The 16,435-nt window shown below is 50.8% G+C and overlaps 1 protein-coding gene across 2 annotated transcripts in view; it reads left to right on the forward strand.

The window, feature by feature from the left end:
• Nucleotides 1-11,584, forward strand: part of DNAJC4 (DnaJ heat shock protein family (Hsp40) member C4) — a 40,070-nt gene extending 28,486 nt beyond the window's left edge. For both annotated transcript variants that reach the window (XM_035098601.3, XM_035098602.3), the window contains exons 4-7: nucleotides 2,254-2,453; nucleotides 3,516-3,689; nucleotides 10,564-10,650; nucleotides 11,274-11,584. In XM_035098601.3, coding sequence (XP_034954492.1) covers nucleotides 2,254-2,453; nucleotides 3,516-3,689; nucleotides 10,564-10,650; nucleotides 11,274-11,421 — 609 coding nt within the window. In that variant the 3' untranslated portion in view covers nucleotides 11,422-11,584. The remainder of the gene's footprint in view (nucleotides 1-2,253; nucleotides 2,454-3,515; nucleotides 3,690-10,563; nucleotides 10,651-11,273) is intronic.
• The last annotated feature ends 4,851 nt before the right edge of the window (nucleotides 11,585-16,435 follow it).

Below are 16,435 nucleotides of genomic sequence, written 5' to 3' on the forward strand. Positions count from 1 at the left end.
CATATTGTTTTTGGAACCAAGGCAGCAAGGCCCTTCTCTCCTTTGCTGGTAGGCAGCTTTTTGTAAAAGCTCTGCTAGGAGACAACTACAGCTTAGCCAGATGGAATTAGAGATTTTGAGTCCAGTGCCTCACCTCCCTGGCAGCCAAGCCCAAATAGCAGGAGCTTACAGAGGTGGGTGTGAGCTTGGGCTGACCAGAGTGTCTTTGGACCCCTCCAGCCATCTATTTTATTGTGTACTCTGCAATATGCATAGTTCATTAGTGGCGGATTTGTTCTGGACCATACAGACATTGTTCTGCTTTAATATTTGTTCCGTGATGCTTCTCCAGTGTTATCGCATTCTTGTCGTTTGGAGGAGGCACTCTTGTGCTATTGTGGAAGTAAAGCGGGATTAAAAACAACAGCCGTAGATCATTCAGCGATATAAAAAGCTGCAAGTTTTCATGGGGAGTCATGGGTTGTGAGCTGATTGGCCCGATACTTTTGCGGTATTGAGAGTGGGATCATGTGCAAATGAATGCCCTGATACCACCATGAGCACAAATAATCATGAATGCACAATAGAAAGGAAGTCCGGAGATGTCCCTGGTTAAATGAACCCACTAGTCTGATTCAGGAAAAGGCAGCTTCTTATGCTCCTATTCCTTAGGTGCTGTACCAAAAAGAGAAGAGACTAGAGCAGGTGAGACTAGGACTACAGGAGGCGGGGAGGGCGGTGCACCCTGTTTAAATGTTAGCCAAAACATCTGCTAAGAGGAAGGCTAAGGTGGTTCTGGGAAGCTGTACCTATGCTGCCATTCTGCAGGAGTGTTGGAGGCCGGTTTCTGAGGATCTCCATTTTCAGTCACAAAAACTCAAAGCAGCAAGTTTCTAGTCCTTCTGAAGTAACGATACGCTTGCAAGAAATTGCATACACAAAGAAGTGTCAAATGCTCTCAAGACTTAGAATGCCGGTTCTGACAAGTCAAATCCAACTGGTTTCTTGTAGTCAGGCTCTGAGGCGGCTTGTGTCTTACAGATATACAGAGGGAGAAGAGAAGGTCCTCTCTTGGCCTTCTGAAAGGATTTGCAACCAGAAACAAGTTCCAGTCTGCCTAGCTCCCTGATCTTCAAAGCAGATGAGCTGTTTGGCAGGGGGCTGCAAACAGGCTTGGTTAATGTTCCCAGGTGGATGTTATATTCCTCAGGCAGCAAAGACCTGCTCCCTTGCTGGAGAACAAACATTGGTCTGCAAAAACCCCCATTGGCAGTTGCTCCGATTCAGTGGGAAATTTAGATTTGAACAATTAAAGGTGAATTAAAGCGCACCGTTGCCCTAGGGCTACAAATTCACCATTGTGGTTAAGAAGGTGATAGGGAAATGTGCTGAAAAGTGTGGGTTGGACAACAACCAGTTGGGGAAGACCTGCAAATGCCCTGCTTGCAAATCAGGAAGAATCTTACAGGCCTCCTTTCCAGTTGAGGTCAGACAGGCCCCCTCCCTGCTGAACTGCCAGTGCCTATGGAATAACTTTCTTTTCTCCCAGCAGGCATTTTAATTGAAGTCTGATTTTATAGTTTTAATTTTCATTCTCTGTAAACCGCTTAGAGATTGTTGCAGTTAAGTTGTACATAAATTGCTTGATCAAATAAAATAAATGCAGGGTGAATGCTTGCTGTAGTCAAAAAGGAATGCTCAGATAAAAATCTGGATGCAGTCTGACCTTCACATAAGCTTTGTGCAAGCCGATGTGGTGTAGTGGTTAGAGTGTCGGAAGAGAACCTGGGAGACCAGGGCTCCAATCCCCACTCGCTGGTGAAGCTCACTGGGAGACCTTGGGCCAGTCACTGTCTCTCAACTTGGCCTACCTTGCAGGGTTGGGTTGATGTGGGGATTAAATGAGGAGGGGGAGAACCATGTACAGTATGCCACCATCAGCTCCTTGGAGAGAGAGGAAAAGGTTGGCTAGAAATGTGAATAATAATAATAATAATAAATATTAAGCCAGTTGGCTCAGTGCTTTAAGTAAGCTCTCCACCATGACCCATGAGTCGCCAGAGAAGCAGAAGCTGCAGCAAATCCTCTTTGGGAAATCTTTGGGATGGGGGGGGCAGGAGGGGCGCGTATGAGGCCAGCCTTTTCTCATAAGGTTGGAAGGGACCCTGAGCTTTGAGCTTCACCTAGTCCAGCCTCCTGCCGCTGTCCCATGCAGGGATCGAACCCGCCACCTTGGCATTCTCAGCACCAGCTGAGCTCCTCTCCTCTCCGCAGCTCCACCCTGACAGTGACCCAGGCAACCCTGACCTGCACAGCCAGTTTGTGAAGCTCAACGAGGCATACCGGGTGCTCAGCAAGGCCAGCAGCCGGAGGCGCTACGACAGCACACAAGCAGCCCAAGAAGCTCGACCTCCCCCAGGCACCAGCAGCAGTGCCAGGAGTAACCCTTTTGATTTGGGCGACTTTGGGAAAAGGTACGGAATGAGAGTTTGCCCCCCACCTCTGGGAACAAAGCTTCCTGTCCTGTGAGCTTCACGCCAACTGCTCCTGACCACCACGCATAAGGGTAAAAGATCCAGTCCGTCATCCTGTTCCCACTTCCAGGCAGATGCCTGTTGTGGGAAGCTGATAAGCAGGACCTGAGCACAACAGCAACTCTCCCCACTTAATATTATTATTATTATTATCGTTTATTAAATTTGTATACTGCCCTTCGTCCACAGATCTCAGGGCGGGTCACCCTATAAAATCACACCTGCAATTCCCAGCGTACCCTGAAGTGTCCCGATTTCCCCCAGGCATCCTGGAATTGCAGAAGCCGTCCCAGCTTCTGGTTTGAATCCCGGAATGTCCTGTTTCCTCCCTCCAGTGCTGAGCTCGTGGAGGAGGATGAGCCGACACTTGCAGAGGTGCTGTACTCTTATGCGAGTCAGCTGGCTCCTTTGAGAGCTTGGTACCAAAAGACGTATCTGCAGGAAGGTTAGAGGGCATGCAATAATAATCATAATAATCATGAGGATGATAATTTTATTGTTCATACCCCGCCCATCTGGCAGGTCAGGCCAGTGGCTCATCTGCTTCAGCATCCTGTTCTGGCAGGGGCCAACCATATGGGAAGCTCACAAGCAGGACCTGAAGCTCTCCTCGCTTGTAATCCCTGGCAACTGGCACTCAGAGGCAACCCTGCCGTTGGCTAGTTGCCATTGATCACCATCCTTCTTTGTCCTCTGCCTTAAGCAATTACATCGCACCACTGGCCAGGGCTCTTCAAGCTTGGGCTGCCAGGTGTTTTTGGGCTCCAGCTGCCCGTCATCTCTTGATTGGCCACGCTGGCTGGGGGCTGACGGGTGATGGAGGCCAACCCCATCTGGAAGGCCAGAACTTCCTCCTCCAGGCTCTACAGCCCCCTGCTCACCCCCCCAACTGGAGAGGGCACCAACAAATCTTGCACCTGCCCAGTTCTGTCAGCAGCCAGCCAACCAGAACGCAGCGGTCTCTGTGCCAGCCCTGTGCTGACTTTCTCCTTTTCCCTGCAGGAGCGCATCAGAGTCCAACGAGGACGTACGGTATTGGCAACAGTTCCACCACCCTCCTTCACAGTCATTCTCAGGCCCCGAGTTTGAGAGGAAGCGTCGCCAGAACAGAAACATCTTTGGGTACTGTTTGCTCGTCATAGTGGGCGGCTTAGCTGCCCACTACATAGGATTCAGGTATGGGGCTGCTCCCTTCTCCCCCGTCTCTGCCCACCACCCCAAACCAGATGAGAAAGTTCCAGGTTTAAAGTTCTGGGGTGGGGAAGCTCAGGGGATTGAAAGTGGCCCTCTAGGCCTCTGTACCTGGCCCTCAGAACTCTCAGCAGGCCACACCCCTCACCAGCCCTGCTCCACACCCTCCTTGAGTGTTTTTGCCTGGCTGGGATGTGTCCTTGAACTCTGATAGCGTCTCCTGCTGGCCTGGAGGAAGGAAAGAGGGGTGTGTGTGAGTGTGAGTGTAGAAACTAGCCTACCATACTAGGGTAAAAATTTGCATCCTTGGCTCAACCCACTTTAGCTCCTCTCCCCGCCCCCTCCCAAAGGTTGCCCAGAAGGGAAGGCTGCCATCGGGCTATAACAGCTTCCACATCCACGGCCCTGGTGAAGCTTGACAATGCATCATACAGATTTAGCCGCGTTTGTTTCTTCCGCATAGTTTGCTGAGCCAATGGAGGGACAAAGAGCTAAGTAGGGCCTTGGGAATCCTCTCTGGCGGCACGCCCTGCTGCCTCCTCACCCCTGGACTGCCTCCAAAGGTATCCTGCCCACACCACCCTGCTTTACCATCTTGAAGACAAGCTGCATGGGAAAGTGGGCAGCCCCAAAAGTTCTGAGGAGGCTGTGTGATTCGCAAGCCACGCCTGTTCCTCGAGACTGGGAGACAACTCCTCTCCCTTCTTTGGGGTGTGTGTGTGTGAATCGTAGAATTGTAGAGTTGAAGGGAACCCCAAGGGTCATCTAGTCCAACCCCCCGCAGTTCTTTGCTGATCATTATTTATTTTGCATTTATATCCCACCTTTTTTCTCTAAGGAGCTCAAGGCAGCCTTTGGGATTATGGATGCAAAGCAGGAACACTGGAACATTATAAGCTGCCTTCTCCCAGGCTGGGCCATTTGCCCATCCTCCCTAGTATTGCCTTCTCTGACTGGCAGGGTCTCGGGCAGAGACGGGCCTCTCCCTTCGCCCGCTGCTCGAAATCCATTTTGTTGGAGAGGCTGGTGAGGGAACCTGAGACCTTCTACAGGCAGGAGGTGTCCCCACCTCTGCCACAGAGCAATTATCCTTCCCACTTAGTAACTAAGACACTTGAGCCATGAATCAGGAAGTCCTCGGTTCAAATTTCTCCCAAACTGTGAACTCTCTAGGTGGCCTTAAGCCACTCTTTCATTCTCCCCCCCCCCCAATGCAACATGGAGAGAATAAGAACACAGAAAGAGCCCTGTTGGATCAAACCAAACTATTCCACCAACCTCTTTCCAACCTGGGTGCTTAAGGAAAGCCCACAATCAGGATGCAGAAGCAAGATTTCCCCTTTCTTGGTTTCTTCACAGCCCAGCTGTTGTTTAGAGGTATACTGCCCCTGCTCGTGGAGGTTCCACTTAGTGATCACAGCTGTCTTCTCTCCATGAATTCCCTTTGCCAACCCAGTATCTTCCAAATGCTGACATCAGCCCCATCATAGCTGAAGCCATCGTTGCTTTGCATGAAGAAGGTCCCGGGCTCAATCCCCAGCAGCATAGGGCTGGGAGAGAATCTCTTGCCTGGACCCCTGCAGGGCCACTGCCAGTTGGTGGAGGCAATACTGAGCTAAGAGCTTGCTGGATTAGGTCAGTGGCCCATCTCATCCTGCATCCTGTCACGGTGGCCAACCAGATGCCCTCAGGGAACCTGCAAGCAGGATTCGGGCAAAAGAGCCCTCTCTTCTCCTGTGGCTTCCAGCAGCTGGCATTCAGAAGCATGGCTGCCCCCAGCTGTGGAATCAGAGCTTAGCCATCGTGACTAGTAGCCTTTCATAGCTCTCTTCCTCCATGAATTTCTTTAATCCTCTTTTAAAGCCATCTAGGTTGGTGGCCTTCTCTGCCTCCTATGCAAGCGAGTTTAACTACGTGCTGCATGAAGAAGTACGGGCAACTTCCTATTTTTGTGGGGGATATGTGCACATTTAAGCGAAAATGTGTATACTGTATTGGGAACACCATTGAAAAAAGCCTGTGAACACCCCAGCCTAAACTTCTGGAAGCCCTTGAAAAACCTTTAAAAAAACAAACCCCACCAAACTTTACCAAAACCGCTCCCTCCAAACCTCCTTTCTCAAACTCCAGCTCTCCAAAGGTAGATGCAAGGGCTCCTGGGACTGCACTTGCAAAGGTTCATGGGATTTTTAGACACTCTGTGCAATTTTTGCTGTTTCTGTACTATTTTGAGGGCGTTTTTGACCCTTTTCATGCCACTTCTGGCTTCACAGCAATGCGTGAGGTCATGGTCGCTTGTGCCTTGAACACAGGTAAATAGAGGCGTTGCCTGTACGTCCTTTTATAAGGGAGCTTCCTGGATAATTGCAACATGCATGGCAGATAGGAGGAGCCCACATCACACACACACACACACACACACACACACACACACACACACACTTACTTGTAGGCCATGAGCTCTTTAGCAGAAGCTGGTGCTGGTTTACATTCACACAGATTTCATGTAGGGGAAGTCCCTCCTTTGAACCCAAAAAGGGATGCAAGCCCTCATGGCTCTGGAGACAACTGCCTTTGCATCCTATTGGCCTGTCTTGGTGGTACAGCGGACCCTTGTGCGGTTGCTGGTGCTGGGCTGGTTCTTTCCCTTTCTTTTTCCCCTGGCTTGCTTCGCCACCCCCCTCCCCAGCAATGCAGCCTGCCAACCCCGGCTGCCAGCCAGCCAATTCTAATTCTAATCCATTGCCTAATTAGCCGGCCATGACCAGGGAGAGATTAATCGTGAGCAGCCTTTAATCAAGCCTAATGCAATTAAACATGCCTGCTTATGCTTGAACAGGGAGGGGCATTTAAAGGGGCCTGAAAAGGGGGGGGCAGGGCACATGGGTGGATCAAATTCCATGCCCATATGGGGAGATGAGCAATAGGGGACAGAATGCCCCTCTCCCGCTTTTGCAGGGTGTCTTGCCATCAACTGCCTCTCCTTCCGTGCTTCTCAATTCCCCAAGTTTGTGGAAGGGCTGTGGCTCAGGGGGTGGGGGGCAGAGCATCTGATTTACATGTAGAAGGCCCCTGGTTCCATCTCCAGGTAGGGCTGGGGGAGACCCCATTTGAAATCTTGGAGAGCCACCACATGCCAGAAGCATCTGATTGGCCACTGTGAGAACAGGCTGCTAGACTAGATGAGCCTTTGCCCTGATCCATAAGGGTTCTTCTTACGTTCTTCTTCATTCATAAAATAATTAATGCATCCACTCACTTTTCATTCATGCAGCAGTATTGTGCAGCGCTCAGAGGATTTTTCTTCAGAGCAGTTAATATGTTTGGGTGGGTGGTGGTGGTATAGGAGGAGATACCGTATGCACCCAGTATGAACAGTGCTGGGGCGAAGGAGCCTCGGCTTTTCCACTTCCTGCTTCTTCCCAGGTTGTCAAGGGAGGGCACCTTCAGCTGTCGAAACTGGTGGAGCTTAAGACACAAGCCAGCCCCACCCAAAAATGCCCAGTGGAGGCAGGGCCGTCTTAAGCCTATCCAGCGCCGTGGTTCAGAGATCCCTCCAGCGCCCTGTTCCCCCCCCCTTTCCCAGCCGGAAAACCTCCAAGGTGCCGCTCCCGTCCCCCCGACACTGCCATGCCGTGGCTTCTGCTTTTTGCCTGCCGCGAGCAGGACTGGCAACGGCGACGCCAGACTCGCGCTCCACCGGGCAGGGCAGGGCAGGGCAGGCCGCCGGAGGGGGCTGTCTGACGGGCGGGGACGCTGCCAGCTGTGATCCGCCTCTGCCTCCTCGGCCAAAGCGGCTGTGCGGCACTGCCATCCAGGTAGCCCTGGCTGCAGTGCCAACGGGAGGCTCAACGGCGCCCGCAGCCCAAGAAGAGGCGGGCAAGGGCGGCGCTGCTGGCGGGGCTTGAGTGCTGCTCCTCCGGCTGGGAGGAGGCTCTGGGCACAGCGCGGCATGGCGGAGGCGCCCTCCAAAGCACCTCCAGAACTTGACGCTGTGGCGCCTTGCGCCAGTAGCCTCTATGGCTAAGACACCCCTGAGTGGAGGCCACCCATGGATAGATTTCAGCAGGCATTTTCCTCAGGCAGCTGCCAACCAGCTTTTTAATCCTGCTTCCAGAACCTTTGAGCAATCTCCCCACAGATAAAGACTTGGGAACTGAGGGGTGCACTTGTCAGTCAGTCCACAAACATTCCTTTCATTTTATTTTGCTGGCTAAGAACGAAAGGCGGCGTTTGCAAAGGATTCTGGGATGGGCAATGCCGTCTGCCTGCTCAAGAAGCTAAACACTCTACAATCGGGATCTAATCCAATTCGACGGACTCGTCACCCGTACCGTTTCGTTTCAGTTCTCACTTCTCTATTTTTAACTGTTCCTGATCCGGTCCTTCAGCTTTTCGGAAATAGCGTTACTGTTCACCTTTTTTACGAGGATTTCAGAGCTGACTTAAAACTCAATGAGCCGATGGTTGCTCATTGAAGCATGCATCTTGCTGCAGGGTTACTGTCTGTTCAAGTGAGGATGATGAGGCGGTGATGGATCTCTTCCCCACACCCAGCCACTCACTGGAGTTACAGCTCTTTGCCATTTCTTTTCTTGTCAGCTAGCTAGCATTTTCACGTATATTGCCAAGCAAATGAGTGACTCACCACACCCCCAAAAGCCCAGTTCATATTGGTCAAGGCATAGCTCTCAGGGTGTGCTGATGATTCCCCCTCAAACTCCACGCACTTTGCTCGTGGAGGGGGGGGGGAACGGGACAAAAACTGCAAATTGTCTTTTTGCACGGATTAGTAAGTATAAACAAGATGATAGGAAATTAACCCATTACTATGACGTTAGAAAAAAAAATATGTGCATCAGACTTGCACTTGAACTCTCACGAAATACACACAAAGCCCATTTTGGGTTGCATCAACAGATGTCATGGATTCACATTAAGAGTAAGATGGTGGCTGGGCTTTCTCTGTGCATTTGGCTAAGCCACAGGGGCAAAAGGCAAGAGAAAGGTTAACGATAAAACAATGAATGTTAATGGTGGTTATTGCGGGCACATGCGCTAATCCCTGTCTGGGGTGTCTACCCCTTCCCCCCCAAAAAATGAAACAAGAGACCAGAGTATGGGTTCAAATTGGCCACAACTTTATTCAGCTTCAGAAGTGGGAAACTTGGCATAGGCCTTGGCAGGTAACCCTCTCAGCCCGTCTGGCTGAAGATATGCAGGCTAATGAAGTACAGTGGGAGGGGAATGTAAAGCTCAAACTTAACACAGCATGCCCTTCCACTAACCTCGGCCAGGAGTTGGCCAAAAGGCTCAGCCTCTTTTCTTTTTGCCCCAGCCCCCCGTCCATCCGTCCGTCCGTCCATTGTCCTACCTGGCCGGGGGCGGGTCAAAGGCCAGCCTGAGCAGGTGGGAGGCACCCGCCCAGGTAAGCCCTGCTCGGTGCGCAAACCCTGCCCACCTGTGGGGAAAGGAGGGCAGAAAATGGCTAACATTATCACGTCAACAGTTCAGCCGGTGATGTTAAAGTAAATACACATTTCTGCAATACCCAGTTAGCAGACAGTTGAGGACAAATTTAACGATGGTGCCCACACTTGGAAGCATGGGTCTGAGAGCTTTTCGCCTGGGAAAACCCACTCTGTACCACTGAATTGAAGCAAATGCCAACCCACAGAAAACCCAATTGCTGTTTGCTCCAGTTCTGTGATAAATAGCAGGTTTTCCCTGGTGGGAAGTGGTGGTGGGGAAAGTCTGAACGAGCCCTAAATTGTATGGGAACAAATGTTGTCATATCAGAAAAATGCTAAAAGCAAAACAGTATTAGGGGAAATCTCCAGAAGGTCGATGCAAGCAAGGTTGGCTCGCAAAAAGCGGACAAGCAGACTGTGGGCCAGTTCAGTTCTTCCACCCTCCCTGCTTTACACACACACACACACAACCCCACAACCCCAGTTTTGCAGAGCCCAGGGTAAACACACGAAAAGGCTATTAAGTGGCAATAAATTTTCTCATGGAAATTTGGGGAGATGGAAAAGGGGTGGTGGGTTGAGTCCTTCATTAGCTCTTCTTCCCTGCACATCAATAGGACTTGTATTTATCAGAAGAGTGACAGCCATGCCGTTGTTTCAGGAGGTGAGGCGCTAGTGGAATAAGCAGTAGTGGAATAAGCATGTCTCTTTGACATGCTGTGAATATAATGTTGTCAGACATTCAGGGAGAGGGAAAGGCAGTCTGCCAAATGGAAGGAAACATCCAGCGCCAACAGCATTTGTGTGCAACTGAAACATAGAATGCAGGGAACATTGGGGGGTGGGTGGTATGGCAGAAGGTGCCAGGGTCAATCCCTGATGGCATCTCCAGGTGGGACTGGGGAGAGATCCCTGCCTGAAACCTTGGAGATCTGCTGCCATTCAGTGTAGACAACACTGAGCTAGTCCGATCTAATTGTCCACTTGGAATTCCAAACCCAAAGAGTTCATCTCATCCTCTTCCACAGCTGTCTCCCCAAACCCTCCCACCCCAGTTGTAAAAAAAAGGCATGGACCAGGGCAGAAAATATATCTGACTGCTTCCTCCACCTCCAAGGGAACAGGATATTTGCTCTTCCACCATTTCTCATCTCCCTGCACTCCCACCCCAGGGAAGGCCTCTTGTATTGAGCCTAGGGCTGTAAGGGGCCACAATTATTTCTGTCCCTCCCTGGGTCCTTTGCAACCAGTGCTGTTTCCATTCTGCTGCAGTTCAGCTTGCTTAGTTTCTGTTAAATGCATTACCAACACCAAACAGTAATGCTTTACTGCTTCTCTTCCACTTCTAACCTCTACCCAAACACCTTTTTTCTCTTCCTTTTTTGTAGGAAGCTGGAGAAAGTTCACAACAACTTCATGGATGAGAAGGACCGGGCCATAACCCAGATATATAATGAGAGCAAGGAACGGGCTAGGTACATATATTCTCATTTTTTAAAACCCCACATAAATGACCCTCAGTGGGACGCAGGGGGCGCTGTGGGTGAACTCCTGCCAACCTAGCAGTTTGAAAGCACGCAGTGCAAGTAGATAAATAGGTACCGCTCTGGTGGGAAGGTAAACGGCGTTTCTGTGCGCTGCTCTGGTTCGCCAGAAGCGGCTTAGTCATGCTGGCCACATGACCCAGAAGCTGTACGCTGGCTCCCTCGGCCAGTAAAGCAAGATGAGCACCGCAATCCCAGAGTCGGTTACAACTGGACCTAATGGTCAGGGGTCCCTTTACCTTTACCTTTAAATGACCCTCAGTGTGAACTGTATTCTTTCTACAACATGACTGTATTTTCCTTAATTTCCATAATTTATTTCTCTCTCTTCATTCTGCAATGGCGCTTCCTCTGCATGGGTGAGAATCTCATCCATTGCTCTGCCCTCTTTTGACCATCACTGGCTCCTTGGAAGGTTCCCGCAATGTCAGTGTGCCCCTTGGGCTGATAAAGGTGGCTTTGCCTGTTTTAGCACTCTGCAACGCTGAGCTTGCCTGCCTGGAGAAATCCTGGGAGGTTCTCACCTGTGTTGCTTGTGCTTCCCCCACCCCCAGGTCCATCGGCTTCCAGAAACAGCAGGAGCTACTGCGGCAGAAGCATGCCGAATTTGCCCAGCGAAACAGGGCTATCTCCAAGCAGGTTCCAGGAGGAGCCTTGGACTCTGGGAGGGAAACAGCTCCCCCTATCTCCACTGCCAAATGAAAAGTAAAACTGAGTTGGACCTGAAACCCTCAAGCTTGGGTTCCCTGCCTTTGGTCATGGCCGGCTGCTGGGGCTGAGGAAGGGGCATGTCTGAGCCTCCACCACCCATTTCTCCACTTGTCCTCCTTCCTAATAGAAACATCGCTGTACTGTACAGTGAAAACTGGGCCTCTGTTGTTGTTTTCCTTGGCCTACCTCTCTTGCCACACAGAAATACGCCCTCCGCCCTTCCTCCACTCCAACCTGTTGTGGCCTCTCCAGGTAGGACTGAGAGAGACCCCCTGCCTTGAAACCCTGGACAGCTGCTGTCAGACAGTGCAGACATTACTGAGCTTAGATGGAGCCAGCGGTCTGGCTTGGCTTAAGACCAGCTTCCTATGTTTCTCTGACCAGGAGTTTGACGGGAAGCAGGGCCTAGAAGCCAAGATTGGCAACGGTCTGCATTTCCGGCTCTTGGTCTATGGCAGGGGTGGGGCAGCTCAGGTGTGGGGGTCAAATGCCTGGCCCTCGGGACTGTCCCTCAGCACACCCCACTTCCTCAGGCCACCCCCCTCACTGGTCCTGCTTCACATCATAGCTGTCAACCCTCCCTTTTTTTGCGGGAAACTCCCTTATTCCAAGCCACAGCTGTCAACCTTCCCCTTTTTTTGCTGGAAATTCCCTTATTCCAGCGCCGTTTCCTGCTGCTGTCCTGGATTGTTAGATATACTGTAGACCAGGCATCCCCAAACTTCGGCCCTCCAGATGTTTTGGACTACAGTTCCCATCTTCCCCGACCACTGGTCCTGTTATCTAGGGATCATGGGAGTTGTAGGCCAAAACATCTGGAGGGCCACAGTTTGGGGATGCCTGCCGTAGACTGTCCCCGGGACAGGTGAGGCTGCTGATCCCTTATTTTCAAATCTGTAAGTTGACGGCTATGCTTCACATCCTCCTTTCTGCCTGGCTGGGATGCTTCCTTGAACTTTGATGGTGCTTGCCTGGATGGGAAGACAGAGAGGGCCTTGTGAGTGTGTGTAGAAACTAGTCTACTGTACAAAGGTAAAATATGCATGGGTCGCTCCACCCACTTTAGCCTCTGGGCCCACCCACCACTGGCATGCAGCCCCAGAGTGTGGTCCACTCTGTTTAAATGCAGCCCTCGGTTTGAAAAATATTTCCCACCTCAGGTCCAGGGTGTCCTCCCAAGCTGGCTGTTGAATGTTTCAGCGGTTGGAACTTGCCCAATCTATTCCTCTGCCCTCTGGGCTTCAGGCTCCATCAGCCAGCACAGCTGGGCCTGTGACACCTCAAATATTGAAGGGGGGGCACAGCTTTTCCCTCATCCTCTAACTCAGTGTTGCAGCCCATCCTGGAAAGTGGAAACATACAGTCTTGACGTGGGCAGCACAGATGAGCAGAACCTCCAGGTAACCAAACAGCCCGCCACTAATTCCTCTTGCTTTGCCGCTGTGTGTTGTCTGAAGCAGCATTTTGCAAACATGAGAGGTTTGTAAGAGCAAGAATTAAACACTCACCCACACCCAGGTCCCATCTTCACTATATGTTTAAATCACTATCACACCACTTTAAACAGTCAGAGCTTTCTCCCCCCAAAATCCTAGGAATTGTTGTTTGCGAAGGCAAGGTAAGGAGAGCCCTATTCCCCTCACAGAGCTACAATTCCCAGAGTTCCTTGGGAAGAGGGATTGGCTGTTAAACCACACAGCTCTGTGAAGGTGGAAGATGGATCTTGGCACCCTTGAGAAAAACTACAGGCCTTTGGGGGGAATTCATGGTTGTTTAAAGTGCTATGGCATTGCCTTAAATGCTTAATTGAGACAGGGCCTCAGAGCAGCTCACCCACCCTCTTTTTCCTGGATAGTCACTGTTCTGGGCCTGATTGAAAGGAGATGGCTTAGGGCCATGGCTCACTCAGAGATGAAACGGATACCGGTAGCTTATTCTGAAGGCTAGTAATTCTGCATTTCCACAGTGGAAGCGATCCAGTCGCGCTCAGTGCAAAGGCATGGCAACATTACCCCGCCTTGGGCTGCGGCTGATTGGCAGAAGGCCCAGACCTGTGACTCATGCAGAGATACCACGGGCAGCCTTCTCTGGGCTTAATGCCTCAATGGCTTTCAGTGTTTTGTGCCAGGGGCACAATAAAAAGGGGCTGCGCAGAAACCATGCATTTAAAGCACTTGCCTTCCCTCAAAGAATTCTGGGAACCATAGTGTCTTAAGGATGGTGGGAAATGTAGTTCTGTGAGGGGGTAAGCAACAGTTCCCGGGATTTGTGTGTGTGCCATGTGCTTAAAATCTATGGTGTGTATTCAGCCAGGGTCCGTGTAGAGGGAAACTCAGGTATTGAAAGGACGGTTATGCCCCTCTGCCCCCTTTGGAGCCTGTTATTTCCAGCAAAGAGGGGAGGGGGGGAAGAGAAAATGAACCTTTGGAGGTAGCTCAGAGTGACGTGCAGGGAGGATTAGCAAGACCACGGCTTGCAAGGGGAAGTATGTGTGAAATGCTGGTTTAATCTCATTGTGCGCAGGGGCCTGAACTACAAAGCTTCCTGCTCTCAGGAGGGAGGCGCCGGGGATAAAGGAGCAGGCCTCAACTGCCGGAGCATGCCCAAGGGTTTGTCCCCAGCACCTGGGAGAGCCTGTGCGTGCACATGCTCACGCAAAGGATGCACCACATGGCATGTGGGAGCTTACGAAGTTGGGTAACGGCAAAGCATTCGTTATGATCATTATTATATTGCCTTCCACACAATTGTGGTGATGTACAATGAAAGCAGCGAGCAGTTTAAAAAAAAATATTAAACCTGCCCATGCGCTTAAAGCAAAACACTATAAAATAGTGGTCAAGACCCATTTATCCAGCTGAGAAAAGCTGCTGGAACAATAATTACTTCCGTTATTTCCGAAGAGTGCCTGTTGTTTCTCAACAGGCAACCGTCCTAGAAGCCCTGCTCTGAGCTACTGTGAAGTGGGCTTCCCAGATCTTTGGAACTTGCAGGAGAAACTCCCCCGCAGATCACAGGGATCTACTGTGATCCGCATAAGGTAACCTGACCCTGAGCTCTATATGGTCTTATGTGTTAGTACCAACACATTGAACTTGACCCGGCATCGAACTGGCAGCCTGTGCAAAGCTCGCAGGCAGGTCGTTAAGTTAGTGACACTTAGGACGTTAGGACATCAACATCCATAACCAAAATAATGAACTAGAAATGTGCCTCTTGCATGTACACACATGTGTACTTGCACATAGATTCACATGCAGAAACTCTGCAGGGGTGTGTGTTATACAGCTACCACCCCCTGCTGGCTGGTTCAGGAAGCACTTAATTTTCCTACAGAGATTGCCCATAAATGACCCAGGTTTTTGCAGCAGGGGACAGGGATACAGTATAGCCAACTCCACTTATTACGGGAGGTGATATGGCCTTTGCACATCCCTGTCGTGTGCCATGCTAGAGCTACTTCTAGCATGTATTGGAAGAAGGAAAAGGTGGAAAGCGGGACTGAAGGAATTCAGGCACGAAAAGTCTTGCAATGATAGGAAGAGGCATTGGCCCCCTCTAATCTGGGTGGAATTCATGCCCCTCCCCTCCCATTCTGACCCGGCACATCTCCCCCTCCCCATCCAGCCCTTGGCTAATCCAGAAATTTCCCCAGTCGCTGGATTCCTTTAGCAAGCAAAGCAGCGTAATCTGTGTCTTAATTGGTGAACTGAGAGGTACCGGGGTTTAAGTCTGCTTAGGGAGTCTGCTTCATGGGGGACAAGCTGTAGCCAAGTGGTCGAGAGCATCTGCTTGGCATGCAGAAGGTCCCTGGTTCAATCCCCAATGACATCTCCTGGTGGGGCTGGCAGAGACTCTCTGCCTGAAACCCTGGAGAGCTGCTGCCAGTCAGTGTAGACAATGCTGAGCTAGATGAACCAATGGTATAACTCAGCAGAAGGCAGCTTTCTGTGTTCCTGGGTCCCCTCTTCTGGTAAGGACTCTCTAGGAGAGTTACGTAAAGGCTGCGGTTTAGTTTGTTAGTTCACATTTGAGGGGAAGTTTGCAAACCTGGTGCCCTCCCAATGTTTTCAAATACAGCTCAGTCTAAAACGTGGGGGGAAATGGACCAGGCTGGCAAAGTTTGCTGCAAAATGTAAGTGCTAGGGAGGGTAACAACAGGGAGTTGTTAGACTACGGGGGGGGGCAATTGGTCCTGCTAGTTGGAGGGGCTGATGGGAGTTGCCATCCAAAACCTCTGGAGGGCACCAGGTTGGCAAAGTCTGCAAGAGACCTTGCCAACATTGGACGGAGCATGCCCTCCAACCCTGTGTATTTATTTGTTTTACCCATTCTGCGGTAGAACAAACTGCAAGTCACAGCATCGACCACCTAAAATATTTATTCGTTTATTTATATAATACCACTGTTATCTTCCGAAGATCCCAAGGTGGTGTACATGGTTCATCTTGTCCCCATTTCATCCTCACAACAACCCTGTGAGGTAGGTTAGAGATGGTGACTGGCCTAAGGTAACCCAGTGAGATTCATGGCTGTGTGGGGATTCGAACCCTGCTCTGCCAGGTCCTATAGTCTGACACTCTAACCCAGGCATAGGCAAACTCGGCCCTCCAGATGTTTTGGGACTACAACTCCCATGATCCCTAGCTCACAGGACCAGTGGTCAGGGATGATGGGAGTTGTAGTCCCAAAACATATGGAGGGTGAGTTTGCCTATGCCTGCTCTAAACATTACGCCACACTGGCGTATGCATCATTGCCAGAGCTCCTGAGACACCCTTCTCTCAGATTCTGATCTCTCGCCCACCTGTCACCGTAAGGACCCAGGGTAGGTTGCAACAATATTATAAAAATACATGATTAACATTGGCCACAAAATACGGTAGGGGCCGGGTGTGATGGCCCCTTGGCCTTCCGTGGCTCTTCCCAAGGAGGAGGAGGAGGAGGAAGCGCGTATGAGAAATCTACCCTGCCAACTTTTAGCCCAGCAGAGTGCCTGATGGAA

Source organism: Zootoca vivipara, chromosome 16 (genome assembly GCF_965207765.1).
Source record: "Zootoca vivipara chromosome 16, rZooViv2.hap1.1, whole genome shotgun sequence".
Lineage (NCBI taxonomy): Eukaryota > Metazoa > Chordata > Lepidosauria > Squamata > Lacertidae > Zootoca > Zootoca vivipara.